The 23,685-nt window shown below is 41.7% G+C and overlaps 1 protein-coding gene across 10 annotated transcripts in view; it reads right to left on the bottom strand.

Annotated features, from left to right (window-relative positions):
* Positions 1-23,685, bottom strand: part of JARID2 (jumonji and AT-rich interaction domain containing 2) — a 212,241-nt gene that overhangs the window by 167,923 nt on the left and 20,633 nt on the right. The window contains exon 1 of one of the 10 annotated variants that reach the window (XM_064423608.1): positions 15,793-15,927. The exons of 6 other annotated variants lie outside the window; for them this stretch is intronic. Coding sequence is in view for 1 of the 4 variants with exons in the window: in XM_064423562.1 (XP_064279632.1) it covers positions 15,722-15,754 (33 nt within the window). In the remaining 3 variants the exon portion in view is untranslated. Of the gene's footprint in view, positions 1-6,603; positions 6,754-15,721; positions 15,928-23,685 lie in introns of those variants that run through there. 3 more of the 10 variants (XM_064423599.1, XM_064423562.1, XM_064423631.1) reach the window with 3 other exon arrangements.

The raw sequence follows: 23,685 nt of genomic DNA, 5'->3' as shown, positions 1-23,685 counted from the left end.
CTGTTACTTCCCAGGTGCTTCTGTACACATAAAATGATGGGAGCCAATCCTAAATCTGAGAATTTAAGTGACAGAGCATGAGAGAACCCAAAAACCACAATGCCCCTCCAAGAGCACTCTTTTTGGTGCACATGCTTTTTTGGTAAAATGATGATACCATGCTGTGTGATGGTTGGTCTATGTAGAGAAACAATCAAAAGGAGAGGATGAATTTGAATTAAAAGAAGGCTCTTTAGACCAATTCAGCAGGATTATCCAAGTTGCACACAGACAAGACAATATAAACTCTTAATACACCTAATATACCAGAGTAATGGTACTAAGAAAAAGGCACACGCTGTACTGAACAAGAGTTACTTTGTCTGTTCTCCTCCATGTTAAACCACGCAGTTTTGCACATTCTTAACACGATTATCTAATAACAGTCCCTGCCTATATGTTTGGCTACACATTTTACATATAGCACTGCAGAACAGAGAGGTACTGAGGCAGGAAAAAGAAGGTATAAATGTGTGAAGCTAAATTATACATATTTAAGCAATCACATGCCTACCTGAAAATTTTGCACTGCATTCAAATTCACATGTTGTAGGAAAGGCCTGGCGATATTTGGTCTGCTTAAATAAATATTTATTAATCTCAATATAAAAGATCAGACACCAAATTTATATGAGCTGAGCACAGTTCGGGCAGAAGCCAATAATAGCTGCTTTCAGAATTTGCAGCGTTGGAGTTTGCCAAATGAAAGTGACAAGTCTGGACCACTAAGAAAAATGAAGCCATTTGGTAAGTTATACGCTGCGTAATAAACAGTCTGTCAGTTTGCTTCTAATCCCCCCTCTTCCAGAAGGGTGTTTTTTTCTTCTTTTTTTTTTTTTTTCCCCTTTTCCTTTTTCCTGATGCACTCTGCAGAGCACGTACATATTATAAATTAAACAGAAGCTACTTCGGCTCTCTGGACCACACACCGAGGACAACTTAGACAGGTCATTGTTACCTAAACAGAATTTGGTTTTTTGTTTGCATTGTATGTTTCCTTTCTGTTTTGACAGCAGGTTTTAAAAAGAGGATGTTACTCTCCTTAGAGCTTTGAATCATTTACGAAGAAAAGGGAAAAAGAAGAAGTTCTGTGACAATAGCACAAAAGTAAAGCCTTGCAATTTTTCGTTTCTTCCCATGACATCTGTGGGTAGTCCTGTTCATAACGCCTTTGTTCCGGGCTGATTTACCGCAGTTTGAGACAAGACACCATTCAGAGGCTATTCCAGGAACCATGGAGGAAGTAGAAGGAGGATGCATCTAATTTGTTAGCTACTGTGACATCGCCACTTATGATTAATACAAGGCACTGAGTGAACAGAAAGTATTTCCTCCAAGCATCCTCCATCTGAGTGCAAGCTGAACAGGGTGGGGATAGCAGGACTGCCATGACAGGTCTGCTACTTTCAAAATGGCTTGTCAACTGTGCAAGGAGAGAAAACACCTTGTATTTCAAAAGCCAGCATATGAGCCAGCTTGCTGAGTTGAGAACTACTGGCATAAGTGGGCCGGCCAAGAGGGACTACTGGAGGAGAAGGTCCTGCATGAAAAACCCAGGAACAAGAAGCAGGTCCAGGAAAAGTTCTTGCCTTGTTTGCATAAAACTCCCAGCAAGCTGCTGTACATGCAGGAGTAGTTATTTACAGAAATGTGGTCTCCCTCTTCCTGCCTGACAACATTTGTGGGAGAAGGATGTAAATGTGCGCAAAACCCTTGAAGATCTTTTCATAGCAGACATTGCATAAGTACAAAGTTTTGAACTCTTTGAAGGGAGGAGCTGGCAGAAACCATTCCGTTCAAAACACTAAACCAAACAAGAACGCCACAGTTAATTCTTTTCCCTACTGAGTCCTCCCTCTGGCAGGCTATGAGACCTTACTTTGGTGATAAGGAGCCACCCAGCTCGCCATGCCCACCCACCCCACCAAACCTATACATGTGGAGGTGCTGGAAGCATTACTTAGGTGGCACATAAACCACAGAAGTTTTGTTTGCAGCACACACACAGGTACAAGAATAAGCTCCCACCCACAGATCTCTTGGGGTACCAGCCAACCAAGGGAAAGTCATGCTGCCAGAATAACTCAATCTCCCACTTTTCTGGCTGATCCCTTGCCCCAGGGTTATCTTTGTAAAGGGCTAGGAGCAGACTGCAAGCCAGGTAATTTGCTGTGGCGGTGGGAGCCTGCTCCTGGCACCCACCACTCCCACACACCACCGCCATCACAAACAAAAAGCTCTCCAAGACAACTGGTAACAAGCAAATTGCTGTCCCTATACATCTTATCTGGAAAAGTCTGCTCCTGCTGGGCTCTCAGCATCAAAGTACAGGCACCTCGACCCACACATTTACGCTCACCTGAATTATCCTGCAATTTCCATGTACTGTTGCCATCCCTCCCCAAGAAACAATGTCCCTGCTGTAAATACCAACCTAAGGCTGCCAGCTGATGGGTCTGCCTCTCATAAAATGGGCACCAGAGCACTTAAGAGTGAGTTTATACTGGTCTCAAAGGCAACACAATGCAACACAAACTTTGTAAAGCAACAAAACAAAAGAAAAATTGCAGAATAAAGTTTTTAGAAGCTCCTCAACATCATGTGAATGGAGTAAAAACTTTCTTCTGCTATAAACTTCTCCTCTTTTTCTTTTTTTTTATGCAGTTACTGCTTCTAGGAGCTTATCAAGAAAATAAGCCTGCTCATATTGGCAAAATCCCAGCTCACTCATTTTCTTAAGTAACATGTTATCAAAACGTACCTACACAAGCTGTACTTTCTGGATACAAAGGAAGCCCTTATAACAACTACAGTAACACCACATTTGCAACCGGTTAGGTCACTCCTGAAGTCTTCCCTCAGACTCTTCCTTAGCCTGCACTTAGGTCAACCAATTCCTGACATGGAGTGGCTGTCAAAGATTCAAGAGCACTTTCTCAGGCTCGTGACTGATCAGTGGATGACCATGTCTACTCCTATTTGCTGTCACTGAACATAACCCTTGTCAAAATATCCTCTAGGAAACAACATGAAACTATGTATTTTTTACAGGATGAACATAATTTAGTCTTCAGACTTTGGCATTATTTCCATAATATAGAACACTCTAGTTTTGATGGGAAATATCTAACTATCAATTCTAGAATAAATCACATTGTCTACTATATCAGGTTATTACTGTTTTCTACTATATACTTCTCACCTTTGTAATACCTACAGAGTAAATTTGGGACGATTTCACCTTCACACCTCTGGCTCATCCAGGTTGTTGGGTTTGATACCCAGTCCCTGATGCTGCAACACAGCCACAGCTCATCGTAAGAGCCTGGAAAGGAAAACTGGGTAAAACCGTGTTTGTGTGCACAGCCGTGCATCAGTGTCAGAGCAAGGCACAGTTTCACTCTGGCAGCATTCCCTGCTTCCAGTCAGCCCATGTGCCCATTGCTTCTCAGAAGGGCTCTGCTGCCTTTACAGTGAAAGGCCAAGGGATGGTTTCTGGCAGCTGGAGAGCCTGTGTTTGTCCAAGGGTGTGGTTAGACAATGTGATTGAGCAAGCTCCTGCCCTTGCCGGCCAGTCACCCTCCTCTCCATAGCCACTCCTCCCTCACTGCGCCTTTTTTTTTTTATGGGGTGTCTAACAAATCAGCAAATTGATCATGTTTGCTCTGCAAACAGATGAAAGGTTGACGTGATACAAAGGGCAGAGCAAAAGCCGGCAGCTGGAAGCTGGTGAGGAAGGAGGAGGAAGCACGACTCACCCCTTCATGCGGATGCAAGCTACCAGTCTGGCTCAGACCATATCACTAAACTTCAAAAACAGTATTTCCAATTACTAATTTTGGACTGAATAATACAGCATGCACCCCAGAATATTAACTGTTTTAGGCACATGTGTTATTTCCTGACCTAAGGGACAGCATCCCCAAATCCAAACATTCACGAGCATCTACTCCAGAAGTGGCTGCCATGCAGGGTAGGCATTACAGGACTGTTCTACAACAAAGCAGGAAACCCACTGCCCCACAAAAGTCCTCAGAGGTTCTCTTGGTGCTGCTCTGGCAGACAAGGAAGGACTGTGTTCAGGATTCCTTTTTTCCCGCACATTGCAACTCCGAAGCATTTCCTGACAGAACTGAGCCACAGGGACAGGCTGTATCACTCCAAGGCTGAGATGAAACTGAAGGCGTGGGAGACCAGCACACCCTGCTAGGGCACCGACCAACACACAGAAAAAGTGAATACCCCCCACCATTAAATGTTTATTAAATGTGCCTGTTGTAGCCACCTTCTTAATACGCACACAAGCACAACCTGCAGTGAAACAACCTTTGGCTGAAGCTCTTCCTTTCCCCTCACGCATGATGCACCAGAGCCTTTCCTCCCACCACCCTCCTTCCCCTGGGGCTGCACCACAGCCCAGCCTCTCTGACTCAACCAGCCCTCTTTCACACAGCTGGCACCTTCGACAATTTCCGAGGCATTAGCATTTTCCTAAAATAGTCTCAATCTTTGGCATTTCAACCATGCCTTTTGTTTTCAATCCCTCTGACCAGGACATCTGAATAGAATAAAGTCCAGTCAAAGTTTAATAGCAGGGGAAAAGAAACAGAGAACTGAGTTGGGATTCCTAGATGGGAAGAGAGGGGTTCTTCCCTGGCTGCATGTCCTTTGCTCCCAAATATCTTCTGCTCCTCTGGCTACAGCAATGACATTTTTCCTCCATCCCTGCCAGCTTTCCCAGCCTCTGGGCCTGAGGCACGGACACATTGCAACAGAGAGACAACTGCTGAGCTTTGCCTGCCTTTCTGCTCACAGAGAAACTAGTTCAGAATCACTCTAGCTCACATCCATGTTAAAAAAACACAATCAGCAAATGATTCAAAATACTCCTAATCCTCTTCTGGTTAGGAACTAGAGACAAGTTTTCAGAGCAAGACGACAGAAACAAAGCTACTGTACATGCCCTGTTTCCCTAAGAAATTAGGCTTATCCATTCTCAGTGTGAACTGCTGGACACCTAAATCGGGGGTGGAGGTGTTTATTGTACTACACATGTTTACTGTACTAACAGCATGCAAAAAAAAAGGTTCAAGGGGAGCCTTTGTCATATCCAAAACTAAACAAACTTTAATGTTTAAACTCATTCCAGATCTCCAACAAAGAAAGCCCCAAGTAGCAACTCTGCGGCTCTGCTGATCCCTGCCAAGAAAGTTCATCAAATATTTGGATGGAGTAAGCACTTGATTCCAATGGGAAAAAAAATATTAAAAAAGGAGAGAAACACAGTCACATTTGGGAGCACAAGAGGTGGAAATTAATGCGAAATAAAAAAGACCAAACCAGGCAGCAAGTTATAAACACCAAATATTGAAATTCCAACGCTGACCTGCAAATTTCACGGTTAATACGATGCAGATCCCTTTTCTGCAGCTGGGTTAAAAGTGCACAGCCCTCTCCTAGGCAAATCTCCAAGGAATTTTAAAGCTTGAATGAAAATACTAATTACAATGTACTAAAAACAGAGCAAGGAAGTGTGCGAGATGACTTTCGAGCACTATAAGGAAGAGAGGAGGAGACAGTTTGGTCACTGCTGAAGCCAGAGACATGCAGCAAGAGTGGCTCTGCCACAACATTAACTCCTTCCTAATGAGACCTGGCAACTTGCAAAGGATTCAAGCACTTGCAAAGCATTGTGTTGTACCTGTTATGATGAAGCTGCAGCACTTACACAGTTAAGAAAGGAATGCTTAAAAAGAGCGGCTATCCATCCCCAGTATTTGGCATGACCAGCACAGCCATCATTTTTCATAATTACAGGAAGACTGTATCTTAGCAGCTGGTTTTGCAGGGGGAAAAAGGCAGACATTTATCCCTCACAAGGTTAACTAGAAGTGTAAACTGAATTCCATGTTAAATTATCCCCTGTATGCCAAAGCCACAACATCTAGTACTCATTATTACTCTTTCAAAAGAAACAGTCCAGAGTTTACACACACGTATGTTCTGAGGAGAGTATTTTATAAACCCCACAAAAACATTTACACAAAATAACTCAATTTAGGCCAGCAGAGCAAATCTCTCACATACAAAATGTCAGCCAATTAAGCTTTTAGCAGAGCACCAGGGAGACCGATTTTAGAAAGCTAAGCAGGTTTCTCAGTCTAGGAATGCCTGAAATCTGTTTATTCTCAGTCAACAATGACTTTCTGCCTTTTACCAATTACTAAAGTAGAGGGGAGAAAATGGATTTACTCTCTGCTTTCACAGATCACTTGGCTTAGCAAAATCTAAACTCATACCCAGGCACCTCACAACCCTTCTCATTAATGCAAGCAGGCGACAACAAAAATTTGCTTTACTTTCCCTGTCCTCAATCTGCTTATCCTTTCCTACCAACAACTGGAAATGGCTAGTGCTCCCATGGCATTCTTTCCCCTCCTGCCCCTCAGGCTGCAGGATGTAGCAGGGATTTCAGGAAGAGCTGGCGTGCAAGGACACAACCACGGGCTGTCCACCAAACCCAGTGAGCACCCACAAACTGAGGGACCTGATAAGCAAACAGACCTCAGGCTTGCAAAAAGCCCTAAGATGAAGCTCCTCAAGGCCGTAATGCCCTGCTGCCAAATGGGGAGGGGTTCACTCCTCTCCTTGCTCTGAGCCTTCTGCTCTCTTTGCTTCCCCTTCCACTGAGCCCCAGAGTCACACCACGCATCCCATCTCTCCTTCTCTGCTGGCTCTGGTCTCAGACATCTCTACGGACCAAAGCAATTGATTAATCTGACCTACACCACCCATTTTCATAGCAGCAAAATACATCAAATCATCACATCTTCCTCAACAGCAGTCAAACACTCCCTCTTCACCTGTGCACCTGTTGTGTTGTGTTTTTTTAAGTTTTAGACAAACTAAGTTGTATTTTGGACTGCTCTGTTGCACCCCTGTTTTAATGGTTCTGTCCTGCTTGTCTCCTCCCCCTGGCAATGTCACTCTTTCTATCCCCTCCCCTGTCCCCCTAGAAAACATTGTATCTCTGCCCTGGTCCCTCCCTGGTACCCTGTCCATCACTGGGCAACCCATCCCCTTTCTCCAGAAACTTCTACCCAGGGCATTGAGTGATTGGTTCAGGGGCCGGCTGGGTCCCCCCCTAAGTCATCCCCATTGGTACCCTCATTGTCAATCCTCCCCTTTCCCCATGCCCCCCATGTCACCACTGGCAAACCCCCTCCCCTGTTTCCTCCCCTCCTTATAATCCCCTGCACAGCCCAGCATCATGGACTTTGGCTGCATGGTCTCTCTGGGTTGTTGGAGTCCTTGTGGATTCCAATAAACCCAGATTTTCCGCCAGCCAGAGTCCACTCTCTTTCCTTCTGCCACTGCTGCTTTAGAGTCTCATCCTGACAAGGTGAAAGCCTTGGCTGCTCTCCTGATGCTGCGAGGAGCAGGAGGGTGTCCCTGTGCTGCTTGCCATGCTGGTGCTAGCCAGAACACACCGAAAGAATGTGTCGACAGACACAGCTTCGTGCACCCCCCCTGGCTCCTGCCCTCAGCCGCTTCAGCACATTTATCCATCAGAAAACCTGCTAGTCCCACACAGACCTTCACCGGAGCCAAAACCACCAAATACTGCTCTTGGGGTTGGGATAGTTCATTTACTGATGAACTCAGAGCAGCACTTTGCAGGCATCTTGTACTCATTAAAATTATATTCTTCTTGTCTGTGTTTCATTCCAGAGTCAAGGTTTGAACATAACCTTATCTTGGAATAAGTCCCAAATAAATTTCCATTTCCCAAAAGAGAGGTTTTCTCCAAGGCAAGTAGTGGAAATTTGCAACAGATTATTAAAAAGAAGCAGCTTTACCTCTGGCCAATATCATGTATTATCTGGATGTCATCAGAGGTCCTGGAAAGTAGCTTATTCCTAAAACCCTGGAGGCTCTACAGTATATATGATACTTACCAAATATATCAAAACACAGTAACTTACTTAACTTTCACTCAGTTACATAAGCTTTTAGAATTAAAATAAAAAGCTAACCTCAAACTTAACATATTTAATCTTCTCATCGTAACACGTTTAGAAAACCCAGGTGCTAAAGGCAAACAAATAGATGTGCACATACAATCCTTCCCTTACCTCCACAAAACACAGCAGGGATGATGCTCGACCAGCTACAACTGTGCCTTGTGTTTGTATTTCCACCTTCAGTTACTATGGGTATCCTACCCTAGGAGTATTATTTTGACTGTTAGCATCCCCCAAGACTACCTACACCCACAGGAGAAAAGCACTGAGCACAAAAGTTAGCTAGCAACTACTAGCAGAATGTGGCAAACAAACTCCGTCTGTTATTCCCCCTAGCCAAGTGCTGGCAGAGGGGAAAATGAAAGTTTCTCTGCATGTTCTCCACGTGTAACCCAGACCACTACCATGCCACTGCAATGCTGCTGCTGTAATAACAAAAATGCCCCAGCTGGTGAGGGTCTACAACACTAACGAGGAGAAACTAACTCTCACCCATTGTGAAGCCAATGTACTGGGCTTATGAAATGCAATCAAGACGTTTCTCCATAGATGATGTATCATGAATAAAACAATCATTCTGTTGAAGATTATAACAAAGAACTACAGCAAAACTAAAAAAAAAAAAAAATCTAAAATTCACAAGGATTTCTATACAAAATTTAGGAAACTTTTTTTTTTTTTTCGAATAAGCAAGAGAAGTTCATTTCATGATAAGCTAGGGAGCTAAAGGCATAATCCCAGCTCGAGTACACTGTCATGCCCAGTTTGAAGGGGCAAGTCCTTCTCACAGCACTTTGGAGTAAGGTAGGATAAATGTGGAGGTTAGTGCTTCCAGTTCCACACTGAAGACATGTGGGGTTGTGGGAATTAAGAGAGCAGCTGCACATATCTGCACAGCACAAGGGACAGCCAGGTACATCAAGATGATGACTCACCAACAGTATTTCTATTAAATATAACTGAAGATACTTTGAGGCACTGCACATACTGGGTACGTTACCAATACCTAGCATTTTTCCACTTGAACTACTCACCAGCATGAAAACAATTCATACTATGGAAATTATTCAGCATTTATGAAATGTTGTAAAAAGCAAAAGGAAAATCCATTTAGTCATCTGTCAATCCTTCTGTTGTGAAAACACCACATTTACAGGCTATGGGGCTGCTTTAAAAAAAAATATATATAATAAATTTCTTTACTTTCTGAATAAAGACAGTTTCAGTAAACTCCATCTTGGGGAAGATAAAATGGCTCAGGATAAAGGAAACTATCTCAGGAAGAAACAGCAGTATATTTCTATACAAGGATTTGCTATCCGGATATGATAATTTCTTGAAACCTCAAACAAAATACCACAGCATGCTAATCTGCTCTTTCACAGCAGGTAACCTCAGACATCCTATAACTCTACAGCATGTTCATTCTTGCCTTGTTTAAAGGCTCTGATGAGTACAGAAACCAGCCCCAGCCTTTCCTCCTGCTTACCCACCCTGTGCCCTAACACTGATTTTATTTCATGTTGCAAATTTAAGAAGTTACTCCATTTCTTCCACGAATATGCTTAATCCCCCTGAAGTTTTATTCACTTTCTAAATAAAAAATACCATTTTTTAAAAAAGTGTTGTTTAAAGAGGGATTTTAAATTTCACTGAAATCAAAATTAACGAGTGTTCCACATAGCTCAGTTCTGCCTAGCTGCCACCACAGTGAAGTCACCCCTTTCACCACCAGCTTCAATTAAAATTGTGCAGCTCAGGTTCACACTGCAGCCCATCCCTCACCCTGCCAAAGCCACAGCTGCCCCAGGAGCAACCCAATTCAGGACTGCTGGACTTTCCTCATCCTCCTGCAAAGCAAGGTTTGGTTCTTACCGCTGCAAGAGTCAGCACTTATTGTTTCCCCTCTCCTTTCCACAGATGACCTTTTGCCTTCCAATCCAAGAGGAAGAAGACGGAGACAGCGACCACACGGTCACAGTGCACATCACGGAAACGTGTTACGGAAGCAGAGGAGATCGGAACAACGCTTATTCTTCCACAGCAGGATTCTCAGTATTTCATAACACCAAGTATTAGCTCGGTTAAACCTTTCACTACAGTTGAGTCAGAAACTCCAGATCTCAGTAAAGGAAATTGAAAAAACACTCCTCTCTGTAAGGGACTGATAAAAAGACTCCCAGAATGACAGTATCCTGGCCCTTACTGCTCAAATATAAAGCCAATGCTTGCTGTAAAAGACAAGTCCAAATGCTGCTTTGGACAGGGGCAGAGAAACCAGAGTTTATGTTTATAGGCTCTAATCTAATTTCATGCCTTCCTCTTACTCTCACTACCCTGTCTTAAAAATTCATGTTTTATTAGATTCATGAAACAGCTATAGCTCATAATGAGATAAGTCAGCTGATACTATCGGTGGGGTGTTTTGTACCAAACATTAACACTAATTACATAAACTTTACACTGCACTTTGTTTGCTGAACCCACACACTTAAACTGCTTGTTGTGTTACTGCACAGTTCATTAGCAATAAGTTTACAGGCCTGGGCAGCATTAACCTTTTCTCAAAATTGTCCCAAGTGGAGAATGTGCACCTTGTGCTGTTAATTACAGGAGGCACTGCCAGACTCCCAGGTGCTGACATCATGCTGGGGTAGCACCTCCACCAGGAGCTGGGAGAACTTTGCATCCCCAACACCATCCCTCTGAGCCCCAGTAGGGACAGGGACAGGCAGGCTCCTCCATCCCATATATGGTTCATAAATTTTGTTCCTAACTTGAAATAGGAAGGCGTCAAACCAAGCTATCTGTATTTTAAATGCTGTCATAACTTTTCTGACTGCACAACTGCACACAGTTAAGGAGAGCATCATACTGGGTCTCCTGATTGAGAGTTTATGGTTCTATGCAGGAGAAATGCAGCCAGCATCTCTTCAAAATAGGCTGTTCAAATACAGGATTCCTGGATCAATTACAAATTAATCAGTGATGCAAAATGTGCACAGTCCTTGTTTCCAATAAGCTACGCACATCAGTTCTGCAGTTTGGGAATAAACTTACACCATAGGCAGTATGTCAAAATAATTTTAAAAATAACAGCAGATCTGTATTTTGTCTTCAAATTGCTTTGCAATAAAAAGAAGGTGGTAGATGAGAAGTAAGTATGTGATAAAATCCAGCCACCTACTGTCCCACAGCACAAAAAATAACTTCTTTAAACAACGAAAAGATAAGACCCAAATATGAAACAAAAAGCATTCCTGACCAGAGTTGTGTTCATAGAGTAGATAGAAGAGATGCATTAACAACAACAAAACAACCAAACCAAAAAGACAAAAAAATTGAAACCTGTAAAAGGCATTTCAGAACGTGGTTTCACAGATACACTCTGTGCCTTAAACTAATGCGAAGAATGTTAAAAAAATATTCATAAATACAGACGCAAAATTCTTCTTAAGTTCTCCATACAATTACAGAGAGTCTAGAAGAAGGGAGAAATCTGCAAATTTAAACCCACCATGAAGATACTGAATTTGAGCAGATTTTGTCACATATACACCAGTCCGAACAGGAATAAACACGTGGGGAACAGAAGAGAAGCCCAAGGCAGAGCAGAGCTGGGCCAGGCACACTTTGTTAGCAACGGGCAGCAGGGGAATTCACTTTGCTGATAATAAAAGAGAAGTATTTTAATCTCTTTCACAAGCGTAATCACGAATACAACTGAAAACCATGACGGACCAATTGACGGTTCGTTACAGGGAACAATGCTTTTTGTTTTCTAAAGCCTGCTTTCTCAGATCTTCCAAGTAAAGGCAGACACATCACAGATTTCAAAGGCAAGGGAGCTGTTTAAAATTAATTTCAGTTCCAGTTGCTGCAGCAAGTGAAGAAAGCCCATCTTCTCCTATTCGGCCATTTGCTTCAAGTGCTGCCTCGCAGAAGGATGTGCAGAAGGATGTTCATCCCTGAGCCACCTCGGCTCCACACACTCTGCCTTGCCCACGTTAAGAGTAGTTTTGTTATCAGTATGTTTTAACCTCAGGAAATACTTCAGGGAGACAGATACACCACCCTCTAAGCACACATTTCTAGAAACCATATCCAGCTATTTTGCTGTGTGCAAACAGCTATTTTGTATTTCAAGATCAAAACACAAGCAAACAAATAAACAGAGGGCGATCCAAATGGAAAAGTATTTTTGATGGGAGGAAACGACTTTGCTAATCAACTATTAGAGGATGCCAAACTGTCTAACACTCAATTCCAGTGTGACACAATAACATCGTAAGTTAAAACGAATATACAGGCATTTTATTCATTGATTTTAAGTAGTTCATCTTAACACAGTAGCACATCTGTTCTGCAAAGGTTTACCCAATACCACCCCAACCACATTCATTCTCTTGGCAGGGCTGTTGAAAGCCTATATTTCCTCAAGGGATGTTATCCATAATCGAAAATGCGGGTGAGAGATGTGTGTTTGTTTAGCAAATGCCAGCTTCACTGGGCTTCAATGCACAAACACAAACAATTCCCACAGTCCTGTCCCACAACACATGAGCCATCTCTCCAGCCCCTCTGAGTCCAAGGAGCAATCTTGAGGACTTCAGACTTCTTACTAAGAAGGCAGCACACCACAACAGCTTGTAGCAGCGCTGAGGCCATGCTAACCAAACCTGCAACTCTGCAGAATAAATCAGCAGAGCACAAACGCTCTCAGTCACGCTTCTAGCACACCACAGATCACCCAAATCAACTTCTGGTGCAAGGTGATCAATACGAACCTCCTAAAAAATTCCTTCTGAAATGCATCGGTGCTTTTGAGTTTCCCTATTTAGTGCCTTGCATTCCTTTACAAAAGATTTGTTCATGGTTTTCTTGACAAATAACAACATAATCGTAAATTGCGGTATTATAACAGGGTTTATGGACTGAGACCTTCCAGGATATTTATTGTGCTGCTGCATTGGGGAGGTAGTTTCCTTTTTTTACGTGCCCTTGCAGGAATGAAGTCAAAAGCAGGCCCCAGTGCTGAGCACAGCCCCATCCACTGCAGAGCAGCAGGAACGATGCAAAGGCACTGCCAAAAAGGTGTTACTTCATTCTGCCAGGTTAGGGTGCCCCCAACCACCTCCACTGGTGCCAATATGCTGTGGCTGCTGCCTTGCTCACACTTACAATGAATTTGCTAGCTCGTGACATAAGATGAATCTTTTTCAGAGCATTTCAAGGTGCCCTGCTGTGTCTGCCAATGCCCAAAAGTTTGCAGGGCTCAAAACCTACAGGGTACAATTCCAGACTCAGGACAGTGGAAAAGTATCCCTTCAGGGAATTCAAGGTGAAGATAAAGGCATGAAACAAGAGAAAAAAACCAAAACAGAATAAAACAGACAGGAAATACTGTAGGAATGCTTGTTGACTATTTCTAATTATTTTTTAATGACTTAACATTTTTTAATATATGAAATACTCTATGTACTCTTTCCTGGTAGCCCTTAGAAACCCAAATCCAGCATTCTTTGCTTGCCTTTTTAATTCCTCTGAGCCTCTGCGAAACTTTAAAATAGTGCATATATAGATGAAAAACCCGTATATTTGGTTTGCATTCTATTTTTTCCCCTCAGTAACAGTTTTGCAAAGTGTATTTTCAAAACCTTGAGAAACTAGGAGCATGACCAACAGCCTTTTGACCTGAGGCACCCTTCATTCTAGACAGAGCTGGAAAACCAGACTGAAAGGTTTACTTACAGGGCATTTAGCTCATGTGGTAGCAGGAGTTTTCACAGAAGCTTTTGTACAGTGCTGTCTATGGCTCACTCTTTCTGAAATCATCCCACCAAAGTGAAAAAGTCAAGAATCTGAATGATGTGGCTCTACCAAAAGTGGCACTTATATAAAAATACAAATTAAAACCTCTAAGGATCACAGAGGCCTGATATATTTTAGCACAGAAAAAGAGACAATAATGGTTAGCTGGCTACCTTCTGTTTCTCTGTCATCCCCATTATTAAACTACAGAACAAGTTCTTCTACAAAGGAGGGCCTAATGATCACTAAATATACCTTTAGTCTTTAATTTACGCAAAAACTCTGATTAAGTGCATAGAATTAGCTGAAAATAGCAATACAGCTGGCCACCTTTGGCAGATTCACAACCAATATGCTTCATCTATTTGTAGCCACTTCCTTTTGACTGCACCACCTTCATTTAGCTGCCAAGTTGGGAAGAAAAGCAAATGTTGTACTTCTTTTTAGAGACTACAGAATTAATTCTTTGTATTTTAAGATCAACAGCCCTCACTTCAAAAGCACATAGTTTTAGTCACTTAAATCTACCCATTATTTGCCTAAGAAACTCTCTAGATGGAATTTACAGGATGTGACACCAAGCAAATTTTCCCCAACACAGGCTTGCACCCAAACTTAGTCCACATTTCACAGTATAGGGAGAAACAAAATGTAAATGAACAATGTAAAATAATGCTTTTTCAAATCCAGGTGTTACAATAAAGCATATTTTCCTTTTAAACATTTTTGTCTTCAAATCAAAGTAAGGTGTTAGCAAAGCCATTGTAACATGGCTTTTTTTACCCAAATGTGATTTTACAAATGCCGCGTTCATGGACTGCCGTGCTCTGAGATCTTCAGGTACAAGCCTGGCAGGAATGGAACCCAGTGACCTTGTCAGTAAGGAGCAGGTACTCAGCAGTGCCAGGTGCCAATAGTTAAAGTTTTGTTATGGTACAGGTCTCACAGAAAGAAACATCCCACATAATTCTCAATTTCATCCATAGAAAGTCTACCAAAACAGTTAAATGCACACAGCAAATGTCAATGTGACTTTTCTCACAACTCCAGTTGACTAGTTCTGGCATTTTTAATGTTATTTTGTCTCTGCTCTCCCTTTCAACACTTACAGAAATAAAAAGTCACATAACATCCTCAGCAAAAATTAATGAGCTGTCTTTACCCCATACCAGCTCATGATGCACATGGTTGAAAGCAAAACCACTTCCAAATGAATCTGTAGTCAATTTTAAGACATTCAACAGGTCTGTCAAGTGAAGCACGCAAGCAATGCTTCATCTCCGTTCATAAATACAAAGTGGGACAGAACAATGTAATAAGTACTCTGAAACATCATTGTAAGAGAAACACCACAGCTGCCAGCCCAGCCCAGTCAGGTCCAGTCCATCACCCAAGAAGCCTTGTGGTCACTGAGGAGAGAGGTGAAGTTCACCGTGGTTCAGGTATCGCTGCCACTGCATCTCCTTTGGAAAGCCAAGACAGACAACACTCAATATAGCCTGGCAGAGCAAAGGAAGTGGGTTAGAGGGGCAGCTCCAGTGCTGGAGTAATTTCTGGCAGCCACCCAGGGGAAATTAAAGACGCAGTCACACTTTCCTGCAAGACTCAGAGAGGACAAACAGATCAAATGCTGCTCCAAACTCACAGAAAACAAAATCATCCTGCCTTTACATGTCACAAACCCAAGTAAACAATTTTTACCAACCCATGACACTTGTCATGACTTATCGTACAGCACATGGTGGTATTCTTTTTAAAGCCTCTCTTTCTACCCACTGCAGAGCCAGGCACCAGCAGCTGTTTGGAAATATCCACAGTTGTTATTTTTCAGAGAAAGAGGCTTATACCTTAGACACAGACAGGACCAACCTTAACTCCATCTGGCTGTTGTAAGCAACATGAATTTTGGCATCCTTACCACAAGGAATTGCCACAGACAGACCAGTGACAAGACACTCTTGAGTTCGTGCAGCACCAGTTCCCTTCATTCAGGTCCAGCTCCCTTATATACCTCAGGAGCCCATGAGGTCAATCCTCATTGGCTGAGCCTGTTACTTCCTGCTCAGGCAGCCAATAGGAGCCCGAGTCTCCAACGGCCTGGGCCTGCTCCTCCTGGCGGAACTGTAGGAGTCGCATAATCCTGTAACTGATCACTTATTTCCCTTCTAATTTTATAATTATTTGTACTTTGAGGCCTACAGGCCAGCTGTAGGCCACCACAGGAAATCACACATAATCAAACATATGCTCTCAAATCCTCTATTTAATCATACATTAATTGATAACATACTAGTGTCTACATATATGTCATTTCTGACAGGTCGTAGAAACAACACAGTCAAATCAAATTCTGTCTCAATTATCCATATTTTGTCCAAAAAACAGTCTAGGCCTTGGCCCCACCACACCCCTCAGCCTCAAGCTGCACAATTCCAAATTTATAAAATTTGAAGTGATATTTCCTGCTGTATTGGACTTGTGTGAAGTCATGGCTATGAAAAGCCAATTTTTCCATGCCCACCAGAAGACCAGAATCACTAGGTAGGGAAAGCAACACTTTCAAAGTAAAATTTCTACTGTAGTCATGGGAGAGGGTAGAGGGAGAAAAAAACAAATAAAATTTTAAAAAAGCTGTTTGCAGTTGAAGTATCAGTGAATTGTTTTACCATGCAAAAGAGAAAGAAAAGGTACAAAAGACACCAGAACAACTTTTCTCCTCTTCTGTCCTGAGAAAGTGAATCTGAGAAAGTAAATTACATAAAAGGAAAGAAAATACTTTTTTTTTAAGTAACTCATTCAGTGTCTTCCTTACAGCACAGCAATAATTTCCGGGCCATAATCATACCCAGCTCCACTCCACACACGATCCAGCAACCCCTGAAACTGCTTCTGGTGCAGGAATGCACTGATTATAAAGTTGCATGGGACTTGCACTACATAATAGAGAGGCATCTTTTTCAGGCTACACAGCTCCTGTGCCACACCGTCCAACAGGAGAACTGCTGCAGACCCAGAATCAGACTCAGTTCTAGTCCTCAGGTCATTACAATTGGTGTTTTTTCACAGCTGTAAGCAGCAAAGGGAAAGAAGCTAGAAAACCAGACTTTAGGCTAAAAAGCTGGACAACAGGATAGGATTTAACATATCACACAGCTGAAGAAAGCCTTTCACTCAAGTCTTTGATACCCACCTACCCATCTATCTATGAAGGAAGAAACGCAGCTGAGCAACAAGGCTATGCAAACATTTCCAGGTTCTAAAAAGATCGAGCCAGTCAAGCTTCCCCCTTGTGGTTTGCATGTCGTCATCAGCATTGCTCCGTGTTTGTATAGCCTTATAGCTTAAACATGTTTTATATGTCTTTGGAGGATGAGTGTCCATATTTATGAGTTACAGTGATTGCTTCTTCGTGAGCAGTGCACAGACATGTGCAAAACAGAGGTTCCCAAGACTGTAATCCTGTCTCCAACTAGAATACTGTAAAGGGAAAGAGAGGCAGGAAACCAAACCAACATACAATGGTACTGACACATTTTATTAGGAAGGAGCATAGATAAATTAAACAATGCCACAACAGCACAGCCCCAACAAATCATCTCTGCTACAACTAAATCTTAAACAGCAACATTCTCTGATGGTAAGGTAATTAATCTAATTTTTCTATATTTACTTATTTTCCTTCAACTTAAATATCTCACAATATAAGTGGTATTTTTTAATGCGTGTGCATCTCTCAGCCGCCCCTTCCATTCTTCTCCTTCCTCATCCCCTCTAAAATTATGTTGCAGCATTGGGTATATAAGCTGGTACAGGGAACTACAAGCAAAGAATCCAATGGGGAAGAATGTATGCAGGAGATCTATTAAAATTCAATTGCCAGGTTTTATCAGATGAAGATCTCACCTCCCAGTTAACTGAAGTTGGAGTGGGATTCGGACAGAAAGGTGTACCAAAACTACAATGGAGTAGGAGTACAACACCTGTGGTTCTTCAGCTTTACTATGCTTACACATTAGGAAATGGCAGCCATCATTTTCAAATGTGGATGCAAGATCAAAGGCATCTCTGGAATTTCTGTTGGCACTAACCAGGACGGGTCAAGCCCAGTGCAACATCTATGGGTCCACCCTTAAAAGGCTACTACAATTTTTGTATCTAATCAGATGCTTGGGTTTATAACTGGTTGATTTCCAAGGTGTCTTTTGATTGCTAAGTACAAAGAAATAGAGGCAACCAGAGCATTTGCTAGGACAATCACAATATTTAACCCAAAACCAAACAGTCCAACATTTACCTTCATATCTGACAGCCTCTTGAAGAAAGTTTCTTCATCCAACTACACCCTCCCCTACTCAAAACCTATGATGTAGGAAAACTGGCACTAAGCATTTTTTAAGACTAGCCCAGACTTCCTTGGCCGTAAGTTTAAAGGAATTGAAAAGCAGCAGCAAACCTCCAGCCCAGTGAGGGTAAAGCCATCACCACAGCCACAAGCAGTGAGAATGTCTTTCCACAGTCTGAAGTCAGCCCTTTGCCATTATTACAGGCGTTTCTCTACCTCTAATCCCAAAAGAGACTAAATGGCTAAGATTTTAAGTCACATCTGTATGCATTTCAAATTTAGAATTCTAAAAATGGTCTTCCCCGTGTATTTCAGAAGCTGCCTATAAACAAGTCCTCTATTCATATAGGTCTAAAAGCAGAAGAGTATCTTAGCTGTAAGACCAGATGTAAGCTGAACTTGTGCCCGTGAACTCAGAAGGAAAGCCAGTGTCAGATACCAAAGAATCAGACACCCATGCCAATCTGCATTCTTCACACCATGTATTTTTTAAATTAAAATTATTTTACCATGCTACTAGTAAGCTTCACATTTAAATGCAAAATCACACCTGCTCAGATACCACTTATTCCCTTCAGTGTCATGCACAGCATAAACGCTGTTGCTGCTGATGAGCCCTGACCTGACCCCCTCAGCTCTGCTAAAACCAGGGGAGGAATGGAAAGGACAGGGAAATGGCAGATCTGGAGCGCCCTGGAAGCAGCAGAGCCAGCACTACTTAGAAACTAATTTCTCAGCTTGGCCCCATTCTCATTTAACTCAAATGGATTGAGGAAAAAAAGCTACATTACCACAGTTGCTTCTGAGCCAACATTTATTCTGGCAGGCTATCATCAGAGCTATTGAAGTTTTTCTCTCTCTTTTTATCCTACTGAAGTGTTATAATAGGAGCAATAATACATTTACATTCACTTTATTCTTCCTTAGTATACAGTTCAAAATTCTATAAATTACACTGACGTAGGTAGCAGAGGCATTTGGGCTGTACTGCTTACATCCTCCAGGCACTCAACCTCTCTAATGTAGGCTACAGCAAGGACTAATCCTGACACCTCACACCAGCTACTGAGATTCTGATTAAACAATGTTGCCTACAGAATGGATTCTCCATCAAATATTGACATCATGCCTCAGGATAAATGGCTTCAGGATCAGCAAGATCCACTCACACACAGCTAGTAACAGAAGTAGGGAAAAGGAGAGGCTGATCAGAGAAGATGCATGCTTTCCAGCACAGCTAAACCTAGATTATTTCTACTCAAACTAAAGATACTAAGTAATCATTTTACTCAACCCGTGGCAATTACAGAAGTTGCTGATGACTGGAGCTAATCAAGCATTTGACTTTGTGCTGGCAAGCCAGTCAACAATAGCGTCTACCACAAGTGAGCCATCAGTTTGCAAATAAAGGAATCTCAGATTAAAACCAACATGGAAATGGTCACTGAGACGTAGTCTATTTATTTACCACAATTATCAGGCTATTTTCTAGTGTTCCTAAAGATGCTGCCTGCATCACTTCCAAACATTTACTTTTTGTAGTTGAAATGAAGACAGATGTTTCAAGAGTTGACAATCTCTTCCCCTTACTGTTGGAGAGACTCATAACAGAACCAGCCCCCACCTTTCTGCACACAACTGCATGAATAGTTTTGTAAAAGGCTGCTACTTGCTGCCTGACTAACCGTCACTCAAAATACAATATGGCTATCAAGTGTTTCACACCCCTCTGCAGGCACTAGTGCTCGTATCAGGGACAAATCTTGCCAATTCTTCCTGCAAAATGTCACAGAGACACAAATCTTCCTCAGTGCCAAAACGCTCTGTGAAAGACTTCTCACTCTTTTCTTTCCCCATTACTGCAATATTCTTTTACTCCGCAGTGATGAATCCCATCAGAATATTTCACAGAAATCACTTTTATAACTACTGTGCTGGCTCAGTCACTTCTATCTTTGCATTTCTCAACTAATTCCCTTTTCTCTGCTGTTTCACACTTTATAGCCCTCTACAATCTATCTCCATCTTCTCTGTCATCTTGGCATGAACAGTCCAGATGTTGAATCGCACCTCTGATTAATCTACTGCCTATTTTTCAAGCCATAAAACAAGCAAATAGGCCCAATTAGCTTTATTCCTTTTTTAAGCTACATCAACTTTACTTCTGAATTTTAATCTCTACTAGAATAGGGTTAAGGCAGTACATCTTCTTAAGGTATATAAGGTTTATACTCAGAAGGAAGCTTTGGCAGCAATGCAGAGTCCATGTTTGACAGCTCTCCATGGCTCCTTACATCTAAACATACCAGTACAAAACCAGTAAAATTACTTTTGTGCAGTTCTACAGACTGCAAGTACAACTGGTTTTCCTAAAAAAAACTCTTAAAGGTTCATGCTTATTCAATGCTTAAATGAGTACTAGTCAAAAAAGAATATTATTCCTTTCTGTCTCATCTGTATGGGAAAATAGTCTACTGGCACATTTTAATAAATGGAAAAGAAAATGCATCCAAAACAAGGAACAGAATTATACCTGAGCTTTCTAACGTTGCACGTTTTCTTGATACTGATATGCTCTTACTCATACGTGTACTAAAGCAGTAGCTACATGTAGTTTCTGCAGGAGGTGAAAATTGCATGATGTTAAGAATAAAACAGCTAATAAAAATTAGTTCTGTCAACGCAGTTAGTAGACTTGACACACAGAGATTTCGTTAAATGATATATTTCATACAAGGTTTAACTGTTGAGTTCTACAGAGCTATTTTTATATAGGCACTCTTCTGACTGAGATTACTTTATTGATGAAATTGAGACTGGAGGCCTACACGTGCAAAGCTCTACCCTCACTACAATTAAACCACAACAGGACCACCACAGTAAAAAATTTTCAAATTCAAAACTAAACTAAGGATATTTCAGATATAACAAAAACAAAACATTTTCCTGATATTTTACTGATTCAACTGGCAAGTGAAAAAAGCTTTTACACATAAGAAAAAAAGATGTATTTCAGACCCATTCTGACATAAGTACTGCTGAATTCTGGGCTGGGCACTCTGTACTTCCCCATATCCACCCTGGCCACAAAACCCAGCTCCAGGGCAGCTGCTAAAAAAGCCTTTTTTGAAAACAGCGTTTAAAATGTGCTTATAGGGCTGGGATACCACACAAGAATGGCAATCCAGAAGTAAAGCAATTTTCTAGGATGTTTATGAATAGAGCATTCAAAGGAGGAAAGTTTTAATCTGGCCATGTGTGGGAGCATATGTGTTTTTTTAAATGCTGAAATTATTTTTTCCCTATCAGAAGAAAAGAAGATATGGGGGAAAGGGGAAAAAAAAGGGGAGGAAAAAAGGAGAAAAGCTTAATTAAAATTGTGCCAGAGATACCAAAGTGAAAAATATAAGCACCAAGAATTGAATAAAATTAAAAATCTGTATCACTAATTTTCCACTGTGGTTAACTACATTTAGTCCCAGTTCTAATGGGAAAAGGCGGGGGGTGGGAGGGAAGGGGCCACACAGAGAAGCTTCTGTCCCCTTAGGTCCTGTTTCCTAATGCTCTAATACAGCATTTTGTTTTAAATCAATTTCCCTGGTTTCTCAGAATGGTACTTCCCTTCTACAGAATCCTCTTATTCATAAAAGGAAAAATGATACTTGACTTCAGACTTTATCAGAAAGACAGTTTCTTCTGCAAAACCTAAAACCTCATACCATAATGCACAGTAGTGCATTAACTTTCACCCAGGATGAGATGAAAAACTGGATAAATACAAGGGGAAGAAGGGAATTTATATTACCCTCTAACATAATTGCAAGAACTCCTAACTATGCTCAGTTCCTGATGAATTTTTTCTGCATGATCTCATCCTTATAGCATCTGCATTTGGAAGACGCTCATTCAAAAAAACTCAGCTTTGTCAGTCTACAGACAAACTCTAGTTACTACTTTATTTATTTTTTTAAGCTCCTGACCTGAGACACTTTTCTCCTTGCCTGTGTGTGCAACAGACTGAGTGCTAACAAGACAAGCACCCACACCTGTAGGAAGTGGAGAATTTAACCTAAAAATTCTGACTGACATTTAACTTCACATCGTAATACTTCTCTGGGGGAGGGGAGTTTCCTATAGCTGCATTAATTCAGGCTAAAAATACCCATGCTGACATGCTGTCATGCGAGAATCTCTTTGATTCCAAGAGTTTATTCAGAGCCTTCGTGTTACTTTGAACTTTTTTGTTGTTTAATATGATCATCGCTCCATTTGTCATCATATGACAAGAGCAGACAATTACACAAGCTGAAGATATGTCTGCCAGTCATAGCATGCCATCTTGCTGCTGTCAAGCAAAGAGATGTGCCTCTACACACCTCTAGATTGAGTTCATTAAACCAGCCTGCAGGATATCCCTCGGTAATGACAGAGATGAAAGACCAAATTAAAATTGCTTAATTCAGATACACAATCTCTAGCATTTTCCACCTTGCAGTCTAACTGGTTAAGCTGCATGTTTGAATAAGCCGTCCTAACACAGAAGCAGCTCTAATTCTCCACTTCCACCACTTTTAATTAAAGCATCTGAAATATTTTCAGTTTGTTTTGCACTTCCCTCAGCCTTGAACGACAGCTAATCTATTTAAAAGAAAAGCAGACGGGGCAGCCACATATTAACGTGCCTTCTGCCAACCGAAGCACGAAAGCAGCTCTCGCCTGCCCTACAATTGCCACAGGAAGAGCTCAGCACGCCAGCGAGGCTGGGGATCGAGTGAGAGAGAAGCCCTGTCTCCGCAGAGAGCGTGTCTCAGGGTTTTCAGTACTCACCACTGCTTTCCCAAGGTTAATTTATTGCCTCCAAAGCCTAGGTACTTTGTTAATAACAGTAGTTACCTCCACATTCCTCATTCAAAATCCAACTTCCCAGCAGAACATTCTGAAATACTGCTTCTAACCATGTGCTCCTAATACAAAATACGATATTCTCACTGTACAATTGTCTTTTTCTCATACAAACAGTATTAGAAGAATCATGCCTAAACAGCAAGTATCCTGGAATTTTGCATTAACACTGTGAAAAGTCCACGGCAAGTAGCACCTACCTCAGTTAGTAAATTGAGCCATGTTTTCCAACAAAGCCTAATTAAAATAAGCTCTTCTGAATCTCCATCAAGAGCCAATTCACCAGCAAGGAGACAATTGCTTAACACAGCCTCCTATCATGAAATACATTCCTGACATTGGCAGAGCAAACATTCCCATTAGCACTGCAAGAATATTTCCAAAGCCACCGCATTTACGAGTCGAAATAAAAAACTGGAATCCCAGCTTCCATTACTTCCTCATTAGTGGCTTAACACATAAGAGTAGGGGGAACAAACTTAATAAGAATAATAAAAATGCTTATTACACCTAAAACATTACTACCGCATTTTTCAGGACAGCTAAACGTGTCCAAGTTTTTATGTA

The sequence above is a fragment of the Passer domesticus genome, chromosome 1 (assembly GCF_036417665.1).
Source record: "Passer domesticus isolate bPasDom1 chromosome 1, bPasDom1.hap1, whole genome shotgun sequence".
NCBI classification, from domain to species: Eukaryota; Metazoa; Chordata; class Aves; order Passeriformes; family Passeridae; genus Passer; species Passer domesticus.
Note: the sequence above shows the minus strand (reverse complement) of the source record. Positions and strands in the feature narration are given on the sequence as shown.